Here is a 10,023-nt window from a genome sequence, read left to right on the forward strand (position 1 = left end):
GGACGGGTGAGCCAGCACTCCTGGCATGGAGCTCTTCCCCTGGCCGAGGACTTTTCCCAGCTGCTGCTCCCAGCACAGCGGGGGCTGTAGTAGGGGCAGGGGCTGTTTCCTTTCCAAGCTGACACAGACCCCGGAGCAGTCCCAGCTCCGTGGTTCCCATGGCTTGATGGTGCCTGGACACTCACGCCTTGGCTTCTTGGGTGAGCCCAGCAGAGGAGATGCTCATTGCTCCCCGTGCCCACAGCAGGGGTCGAGGGGTGACAGACCCATTTCCCCTCCACACCCAGCTTGTCCCGTGACGATCCCCCACTGCAGTGACCATGACACCCACAGCGAAACATCTATGTCCCTCATATATGGTCATGAACGGTGCTGGAGAAGTTCATTGGAGGGCTTGGCTGTGTCAGAGGGGAGATCACTCCCGATAATGTCTAAAAAGGTGCTGCTGCTTCGATTGGCTCCTCCTGCAGCTGGGTCGTCATTGACAGAGATATATTACCCTCCCATCATCGTTGTCCCTGTGAGTCCCCAGGAGGCGTGAGAGGGAGTGGGGTTCCGCAGGGCTGTGCCAGCAGGGGAGGAGGCTGAGGATGGGGATGGAGGGACTCCTGTCCCCTCAGGTGCTGTGGCTGCTCCTCTGGCTGCAGCTGTGCAGGGGTAAGTGCCGACATCCTTGTCCCAGAGATGGGGCCAGCGGGCACCAGTGGGGTCATCGGGACACCCCTGGGAATGGGGTTGCTTTGAAGGTGCCGCTGAGGTGAGGGGCAGATGTTGCTCCAGTCGATGGAACTTCTGCCTTTGCTTGTGCCTCTCTGGGTGGGAGAGGGAGCTGTGGGCCTGGGGGCATGGGGCTGTACAGGGGTTTCTGGGCTTGTGAGGAGACGGTGCCCTGTGCAGGGCCGGGCATGGTGTGCGGGTTGGCATGGGCAAGGGGTCGTTGAGGTGGGAGGAGGTGCTGCAGGCTGTGGGGTGGTGAATGGCCCAGCAGGGCCAGAGCTGGGCACCTCCAGCCCTTTGCAGGACATGGAGAGAAAAGGGACCCCGACACTGCCCTGGGGACAGTGTGGAAGGAGGAGGGCTCCCATGCTGGTGCCTGTGACTCAGCCTGGTCAGGAGGTACCTCCAGACCTGTGGTCTGGGGCTCGGTGCTCTCCTTGCCATTCTCATTTTGGTGTTTGAAGGGGCTGCGGAGGTGAGGCTGGAAAATGGTGGCGGACGCTGTGCTGGAAGAGTGGAGGTGAAACAAGAGGGCCAGTGGGGGACCGTGTGTCATTATGGCTGGGACATGTCTGATGCTGCAGTGGTTTGCAAGCAGCTGGACTGTGGGTCTGCTGTTCAAGCTCATTTGTACGGATACTTTGGGCCAGGATCTGGCCCCATTTGGATGTCTGATGTTGAGTGTGACGGCACCGAGTCTGCCCTGTCTGACTGCACAAACACAGAATTTTATCGAGATTACTGTGATCACACTCTGGATGCTGGAGTTACATGTTCAGGTAAGGGGCCAGCCTGTCCCCCACCTTTGTGGCTGGGATGGGGGAAGGGACCTGGCTGTGCCCTCAGGGAAACATGGGGGTACTGGAGAAGGGCCCAGTGTGACCAGTCACCCTGCTGAGCTGGGACTGTCATTGCTGGTTTCCCTGGTCCCTGAGGAAAGCCCAGGGGGAACCTGCCACTGCCTGACCCCTGGTGTGGCTCAGCCCACCCTCCCTGGGTGCCTGGGGCTGGGAGATGAATGCCCACCCTGCCCCGCAGTCTCTGTTGGTTCCCAACTTTCTCCTCCTGTTCACACAGGAGCTGTCTGGCAGCACCGAGGACCTGGTTCCCCCATGCCAGAGGCACTGAGAGCAGCTCACGTGGCCACCCACAGCCCCACAGAAGGGCCCAGGGTCGTCAGGGACTTTTGGGTTGTGTTCCCTCGCAGGCCCGAGTCCCCCAAAGCTGAGGGTCTGCTGAGAGGGGAGCAGCACTGGGCTTGGGCAGAAGAGCAGGGTGGCCCATGGCCACCTCATTCCTCTTCCAGGGTCACCCCATGAGAGCCAGCCCAGAGGGAAACACCCCTGTGCAGGCAGTGCTGACCTGCTGCCCAGCCTCTCCTGCCTACCCCAGCCCCTGGCTGCCCTGTGTCACAGGGCCTTGGCCAGCACTTGCTGGCTCTCCTTGGTGCCTGTCCTTGCACTGGGAGCGCGTGTCAGCCCAGGGCTGCTCCTCTGCCCGCTCTCCTGCCTTCTGACCAGCTGTTGGCCAGTGCTGTGCACGCCTGGCACTGCACTCTGGCCCTGGCTGAGGACCCTCCCCGGGCAGGTGCTGGAGCTGGGGGCTGGTGCAGACAGTGACTGTAGGTACACCCACACTGCATCTGTGCCCTGTGACATGTCCCATCTCCCAGCAGTGCCCCAACAGCTCAAGAACCATGTGGGACTGGGGTGCATTTCTGGTGGCTCCAAGGGGTTCCTGCACCTGGCCCTGAGCTGGGTGGGGCAGAGCAGGCTGCAACAGCCAACAGCACCTGGGCCCATCTCCTTGGGGCCAAGAGCTCTGGGTGCTGCAGGGCCTGGGGCCAGTTCCTGGCAGCCCAGGGTCTCCAGAATAGCAGCAGTTGACTTAAGTGGTGCCTGTGGGTTTGGGAGAAAAGGCAGCCCCCGAGTGCTGTGCTGATTTCTGAAGAGTGGTTGGGGGGTGTGTGGTGTGTTTGTGCCATCAGCACCCACTGGCAGCTGCTGGGATAGTTGTGAGGCTCTTTGCCTGTGGCCACCTTGGAGATGAGGTGAGGCATGGTCAGGCAACTGCCAGAGGGCTCTGGGACCTCACAGGGGTCTTTGGTTGCTCCAGGATTTGTCCAGCTGGTTGGAGGGGACAGCCCCTGCTCAGGACGAGTGGAGATCCATGACGGGAACCAGTGGAAAGCTGTCTGTGACTCAGACTTTGGTCCCAAAGCCGCTGACGTGGTCTGTGGGGAGCTGCAGTGCGGCGTAGCCCTGTCCATGCCTGGGGCAGCTCATTTTGGAAAAAGTGTTGGTTCCATCTGGGACAGAGAGCTGCAGTGTTTGGGGAATGAATCCCTTCTCGCCTCCTGCCCAAGAGGGTCCCCCAGGGACCAGCCCTGCACCCAAGCCAACATTGCCGGTCTCACTTGCACAAGTAAGGACTCAGGGTGGGGTGTTGAATGCTGAGTGTGAGCTGGGGACGGGGAGCAGGACGGGGCCTGTACTGTGCTGGGTGTGAAGGCAGGAGGGGTGATGTGGTTTTCTGCAGCCCTAAGAGACTGCAGAAGGAGCAGAAAGGAAGGCTGTCCCTCTAGACTGTCCCCCAGCTACCGACGCTGTAAGAGCACCAACGCAGCCTCTCTCATCTTCCTCTGTCCCCAGAGTACACAGGGTTCAAGCTGGTGAATGGCAGCACAGCTTGTGATGGAAGAGTGGAGGTCCAGGTGCTGGGGACCTGGGGCACCCTCTGTGCTTCCCGTTGGGACCTCTTGGACGCCCACGTTCTCTGTCGCCACCTCAACTGTGGGTTTGCTGAGTCCATTCCTGGAGGAGGGCACTTTGGGAGAGGCATGGGCCCCACCTGGAGAGAGTCATTCCACTGTGATGGGACCGAAGGCCACCTGGGACAGTGCCCAGTGACTGCCCTGGGAGCCTCACCGTGCTCCCACGAGAATGTCGCTGCTGTCATTTGCTCAGGTGAGTGCTGGGAAAACACTGTGTTGACTCCATTTTCCCCTTGGGTGTGACATGGCCACCCAAAGCAAGGGACCCCATGGAGGCAGCAGCAGGGTGAATTTCTCCCTGGAGAAACCCCAGCTTCACCAGGAGTGATGTGGAGATCTTGATGTGCTCAGACTGAACGCTCTGATGTGGGAGAGCTGAGGACTGAGCTAGGCCTGGGGTCCCCTGCTCTCATGCTGTGGGACAGGCCCAGGATGGGGCTGTGGGGCTCAGCTCCATCCCTCCGGCTGCAGACAGCCCTGTCCCAGACCCACAGAGAGTCCCACAGAGCCCAATCCCACACCCAGAGGGGCTGCCCATGTGTCCCCAGCAGCAGCAGCAGCAGCAGAGCAGGGGTGTGAGCTGCAGAGCAGGACTGGGCTTTGCCCTGGCTTCTGCTCAGCACAAGACCCAAGCTGGGCCTGTTTGGTCAGAAAGGGCCCCCTCGCTCTGCTCCCTGCCAGGGACACTGGCTCCCAGTCCCCGTTCCCCAGGGGCGCAGAGAGGGACAGAGATGTGTGTGCTGCCCCGTGTCTCAGCAGTGCCAGTGCCAGCGCTGAGGTTGGGCAAGGCTTGTCCTGGTGCTGCCCATCCCCAGGCCATTGCACCACCTGCTGCTCCCTCCTGCGGGAGCTGCCCCATCTGCCTCAGCAGGGACGTGCTGGGTGGTTCTGCCCCAGCAAGAGCCAAGAGAGTGTCTTGCCCAGGAAGGCTCAGGGACTGGGAAACCAGCAGTGTGGAAACCTGCCCCTGAAGCTTGCTGCAGAGGGCTGGGGGCAGGCAGGTGAGCTTCAGGGCACCATGAGGTTTCCAGAGCCTGGAGAGGCACGTCCGGTTCCTGGGCTCTCTGGTGCTGCTGAGGGCTGGGACGTGGCTGCTCTCCCCAGGCTCAGCCAGCTCCGCATCCCTGCGGCTGGTGGGTGGAGGGAGCCGGTGTGACGGGCGAGTGGAGATCTTCCAGAGCGGGACGTGGAGCAGAGTCCTGGATGACCAGTGGGACATGCAGGAGGCCAGCGTGGTGTGCCGGCAGCTGCGGTGCAGAGAGGCAGAGACAGCCTACAACCCCCCAAAGCCTGAGAGAGGGACAGGTCCCATGGGGCTGCCAGGGGTGCGGTGCGCAGGGCACGAGGCCAACCTGACCCTCTGCAACACCTCCCTGGCCGAGAGTGCGCTGGCAGCAAGTATTGCAGAGGATGTGGGGGTCGTTTGCTGGGGTGAGTGGCACTGCAGGGGCCCCCCAGGCTCTGGGCTGGGTGGGCACCAGCCCCTGACAGCAACTGGGGTTTCTTCCCGCTGCAGGGAGCCGGCAGGTCCGGCTGGTAAACGGGTCCGGGCGCTGTGCTGGGAGAGTGGAGATCTACTACCAGGGCAGCTGGGGGACCATCTGTGATGATGGCTGGGACCTGCCTGATGCCGCTGTCGTTTGCCACCAGCTGGGCTGCGGAGGGGCGGTGGAGGCAGTTGGCTCTGCTCGGTTTGGGGAAGGCTCCGGGCAGATCTGGCTGGAGAGTGTGAACTGCTCCGGGGCTGAAGCTGCTCTCTGGGACTGCCCGGCAGGGTCCTGGGGGAAGCACGACTGCGGGCACAAAGAGGACGCAGGAGTCGTCTGCTCAGGTCTGTGCTGGGAGCTGGGAGCTGTGGTGGGAGCCCAGTGCCTGGGGAGGCTGGGCCAAGGGGAGAGCTGGCAATGCTCGAGGCTGTCGCTGGCTGCCTCTGAGCCCCTGCCCAAGCCCATCCTGGGGACACCCATGCAGAGGTCCCCTCAGTCCCATCAATGGTCTCTGAGGAGCTCAGTTGTGCCCATGGGTTAGTGGGGAGGGCAGGGTTGTCTGTCCACCAGGGACTTGTTGGAGAGAGTCCAGAGCAGGGCCACGAAGCTGATTAGAGGGCTTTCCTGTGAGGACAGGCTGAGAGAGTTGGGATTGTTCAGCCTGCAGAAAAGGCAGCTCCAGGGAGATCTAATTGCGGCTTACCAGTACTTGAAGGGGCCTACAGGAAAGATGGTCAGGGACTGTTTATCAGGGAGTGTAGTGACAGGACAAGGGGTAATGGGTTTAAGCTGAAGGAGGGTCGATTTAGATTAGATGTTAGAAAGAAATTCTTTACTGTTAGAGTGGTGAGGCCCTGGAACAGGTTGCCCAGAGAGGTTGTGGATGCCCCATCCCTGGAAGTGTTCAAGGCCAGGTTGGATGAGGCTTTGGGCAACGTGGTCTAGTGGAGGGTGTCCCTGCCCGCAGCAGGGGGGTTAGAACTAGATGATCTTTGAGATCCTGTCCAACCCTAACCATTCTATGATTCTATGAATTTTCTCTGTCCATGGGTGCAAGGGGGACATGCTGGCCATACCTTTGCCTGGCTGAGGGCATGGGGGCTGCAGGGGTACCCCTGCTCCCACAGCTCCAGACCAGCCTGTTCCCCCTCGGTGCCTTTCATCCCAGAGTTCGTGGCCCTGAGGCTGGAGAACAGCACCAACTGCTCCGGGCGCCTGCAGGTTTTCTATAACGGGACATGGGGGAGCGTTTGCTCCAACTCAATGACTCCCAAAACGGTGTCGCTGGCCTGCAAGGAGCTGGGCTGTGGGGATGCAAAATCCTTGGAACGATACCCGACCTCTGGCAGGCTGACTGGCCCCGCCTGGCTGGATCGCGTGGAGTGTGGGGAGAGAAACAGCTCCTTCTGGCAGTGTCCCTCTGCTCCCTGGGACCCACAGTCCTGCGATGACCTGCGAGACGAGACCCACATCACCTGCAACGGTAACTCTGAGCCACCCGGGCACCAGCATCCCCAGCTCCTGCTCGCTGCTGGGCATTGTCAAACGCAGAGACAGAGCCCACAGGGGCTTTTCCTTCCCATGCCAGACCCTCCTGCTGCTGCTGCTGCTGCTGCTGCTGGCACAAAGGGGACTTCAGCTCTCAGAGCCCCACACATTCACCAGCAGTTGCCAGCCGGGCTCCCAGCAGTGCCTGGGGGAGGCAGAGGTGTCTCCAGGCAAGGTCTCGGAAAGGACCTGTCGGGGCTCCAAGGAGCGTCCCCTCCTCCTGCTGCTCTGTGAACCAGGCTCCCTTTGGGGCTGAGCAGTCAGGGTCCCCCACCGTATGCCGTGTGTGTCCCCTGAATGACCAGGGTTCAGCTGCATCCATGAACGAGGTGGCACAGGGATGCACGAGCAGAACTCAGCCCCGCTGTCTGCCACACGACCCCCCTGCAGCAGCCCCTTCACCGCTGCATTTCCTTCTCCAGGGAGACAGCCAGAAACGCCCCCGGCCCTGGGGGCCACGTGCCCAAACTCCACGAGCTGCACAGGTAGCTGCTCCTCTGCGTGCCTGTCTCAGCTGGCAGGGCTCTGCCTGCTGTGCCGTGCCCTGAGAGGTCTCTGCCTTCTCCAGACAGGGAGAAGATTCGTGCCGTGGGAGGCGAGAAGGGGTGCTCGGGCAGAGTGGAGGTGTGGCACCGTGGCTCCTGGGGGACGGTGTGCGACGACTCATGGGACATGCAGGATGCCGAGGTGGCATGCAGGCAGCTGGGCTGTGGCCCCGCAGTGTCTGCCCTGGGCGAGGCTGCCTTTGGGGAGGGGATGGGCCCCATCTGGCTGGAGAAGGTGGAGTGCCGGGGGACAGAGCCGTCTCTGCAGGACTGCTGGGCCCAGCCTGGGGACAGCGGTGCCTGCCGGCATAAGGAGGACGCTGCTGTGAACTGCTCGGGTGAGGGGCAGGGCTGGGACCCCTCACGGGGGTATTGGCAAGGAGCTGGGACAGGCGTTTTCCCCGCTGGGTCCCAGCATGGCTGTAGAGCTCCTGAGAGCAAGGCTGTCCGTGCAGCGCCTGGGAGCCTGGTGCCAAGTGGGCAGCAGCTTCTGTGGGGCTGGATGTCCTCCAGCCTCTGCCTGCAGGGCCCTGCAGCCCCCGGGGGCATCTCCTGGGCTGCCTGCACTGTCCTGCCCATGGCCCTGGGCTCCTTCCTGGCCACCCTGACCAGCCCCACAGGAGGGACACTTTGGGTGGGATGTGTCAGGGATGTCCGCACACATGCACACACACACACGGCGTGCCAGAGAGGAGGCTCCCTGGTACCTGCACACCCAGCCTCTCAGCCCTGCTCTCCTTCTCCTCCTCTGCAGCTGCACCCAGGACAGCAGCACCAACCCCCCGAGCAGGTAAGTTGTCCTCCCCGTCAGCGCTGAGTCTTCCCAGGGCCAGGCTGTGACCCACAGCCGGAGGGAAGGGGCTCCTTGCTGGGGTGTGAAACTCCCAAGAGGTGTCCCCGGGTTAGCAGTGGGGGAGGGGTTTGGGAGGGCTGTCATTACCCGGTAGGGTGGGAGCTTCCCCATCACTCCCCCCCTGGGGTCCCTTACCCCCCCGGTGTAAGGGGGGGTCAGGACTGGGCTGTCCCAGCCCCCACCTCTCCCAGGCCTGCTGCTGCTATTTCTGTGTTCCTGCCCATGCAGATCCCACCCAGGGCCGTCCGACGGTCAGCGGGAGAGTCTCATTGCCCGTCATCATCTGCATCATCCTGGGAGCCCTTCTCTGCCTGCTCCTGGCCCTCCTGGCCGGGCAAGTGTGGAGCGCTAGGGCTGGACGCAGAGGTGGGTCCTTCCCCCGCGGTCCATGGGGAAGATGCCTCCTGGCAAGGCCAGGGGTGCTGTGGGGTGTCAGTGAGGGGTACAGGCAGAGCTGGGGGGACAAGAGTGTGTGCTGCTTGTATTCCCATGTGCCGCCCCATTGACTGCCTGACCGTGGGCCACCAGCAGCAAGGGGTAGAGAGAGTCCAGACTCGGGGGGAGTTAGGGATGGGGCAAGGAGAGCAATGGCCGAGCTGGGCTGGGGGAGATGGGAGCAGAGGGGAGACAGGTGAGGATTTGCCACTGGCAGTGCTCTGGGCAGCTCTGGAGGGGGCTGTGGGGCAGGGGAGATGCTGGGAGAAGCATGGGACAGCAGGGTCCATCCCTGTGGCATCAGGCACCCAGGCTGTTCCTCCCTCCAACCCTTACCTACCCCCCAGCAGGGCAGGGGCCGTGCTATGGATCCATGGGGCAGGGAGGGGGCAGCTCCAGGGGCAGAGGAAAGGCAGGAGCTGCTCCAAGGTCAGCACCAGGGACCTGGCCCAGGGCCCAGAGGGGCACGAGGGCTATCTCTGAGGGGATGGTGTGAGGGTGTCGCTGCCCCTGACCATCTCCATGGGGACATTGCCCTTCCTGAGCAAGTGTCAGCGGTGACAGGACAGCGCAGTGGGGCTGTGCTGTGGGGACAGCCCTGGGCTGTCCCAGGGGCAGAGGGCTGGTGGAGCAGAGCAGGATGCTGTCCCCTCTCTGCCCATCCCTGAGCCAGCCCTGCCTCTGTCCGCAGGCTCCGAGAGAGCTTGGGAGCCCTTCCCTGAGGCCCTGTACGAGGAGATCGGTTACAGCCCGGCGTGGGAGAAGCAGGCGAGGTTCAGCGGCTCAGGTGGGTGTGGGTCCCTGATGGGGGGCACATCTGCAGGGCTCTTTGCCCTGGACCCCAGCCCCCTGGCCCATGGTCCCTGCAGCTGTGGGGCTGTGGGGTGTGTGGGGAGAGCAGCCAGGTGGTGGGCGTGGGAGAGGAGCTTCCTCCCCACCAGCTCTGCCCATCCCAGCCGGGGACAGCCCCTCTCTGCCTGTCCCTGTGTCCCACTGGACACCTGAGGGGTGAGGGAAGGGGCTGTCCCAGGGCAGCTCTGGGAGCTCCTGTGAGAGGGGGTTTGTCCCAGGGGAGCAGGCTGAGTCCTGAGCCCTCCTCCCCACGCAGCCCTGGCTCGGTGGGTCCCCTGTCCCCAGCAGCACTGAGCCCAAGCTGGGTCAGCAGAGCGCACTCCCATAACACCTGCATCGCCTCTCTCCAGGCTCCTATTCAGAGGGATCCCTGACCAAGGTGCAGCCCCAGCCCGGGGACAGTGAGGAGGAGGATGGTCCAGGGTCAGCCCCAGGTAACGGGGGGCAGGAAGGGGTGGATCTCTCCTCCCTGCAGACTTGGGATGGACAGAGGTGTCATTGTTAGAGTTGAGGAGGACACAGGCAGGGGTCTCCTGTGGTGCTGCCAAAACCAGTGTCTGAGCCCCATGTCCCTGCACATCCTCCCATCCTCTGCTCTGCAGGACGTGTCTTCTCACTGTCACCAACTCTCCTCTCCTTTCAGACGTCCCTGTCGGGCCCAGAGGTGACCCAGCAGATGGCTATGATGATGCCAGGGAGGTTTCTGACCCTGGGGAGGATCCTGCCTCTGGTCAGGGAGACTGGGAAATGCCCAGGGCCCCAGAGGAGGGAGCAGGGCCCAGGGATGCACCTGGAGGTGAGAGGGAAAGATAG

General features: G+C 62.8%; 1 protein-coding gene across 1 annotated transcript; it reads left to right on the forward strand.

The window, feature by feature from the left end:
• The first annotated feature begins 1,285 nt into the window (after positions 1-1,285).
• Positions 1,286-10,023, forward strand: LOC129196956 (antigen WC1.1-like). The gene is made up of 12 exons (XM_054804927.1): positions 1,286-1,496; positions 2,833-3,141; positions 3,369-3,687; positions 4,605-4,921; positions 5,007-5,321; positions 6,146-6,460; positions 6,948-7,010; positions 7,094-7,408; positions 8,152-8,289; positions 9,050-9,145; positions 9,561-9,644; positions 9,854-10,023. Exons 1-12 carry the CDS (start codon positions 1,286-1,288, stop codon positions 10,021-10,023), a joined length of 2,652 nt encoding a protein of 883 aa, XP_054660902.1.

The sequence above is a fragment of the Grus americana genome, chromosome 27, assembly GCF_028858705.1.
Source record: "Grus americana isolate bGruAme1 chromosome 27, bGruAme1.mat, whole genome shotgun sequence".
In the NCBI taxonomy this organism is placed as follows: Eukaryota; Metazoa; Chordata; class Aves; order Gruiformes; family Gruidae; genus Grus; species Grus americana.

Excerpts from the sequence above, each read along its gene's own strand:
- LOC129196956 (XM_054804927.1), top strand. The coding sequence starts at position 1,286 with ATGTCTGATGCTGCAGTGGTTTGCAAGCAGCTGGACTGTGGGTCTGCT. Across the intron at positions 8,290-9,049 it reads CGCTAGGGCTGGACGCAGAG|GCTCCGAGAGAGCTTGGGAG; the intron begins GTGGGTCCTTCC and ends CTCTGTCCGCAG. Across the intron at positions 9,146-9,560 it reads GGCGAGGTTCAGCGGCTCAG|GCTCCTATTCAGAGGGATCC; the intron begins GTGGGTGTGGGT and ends GCCTCTCTCCAG.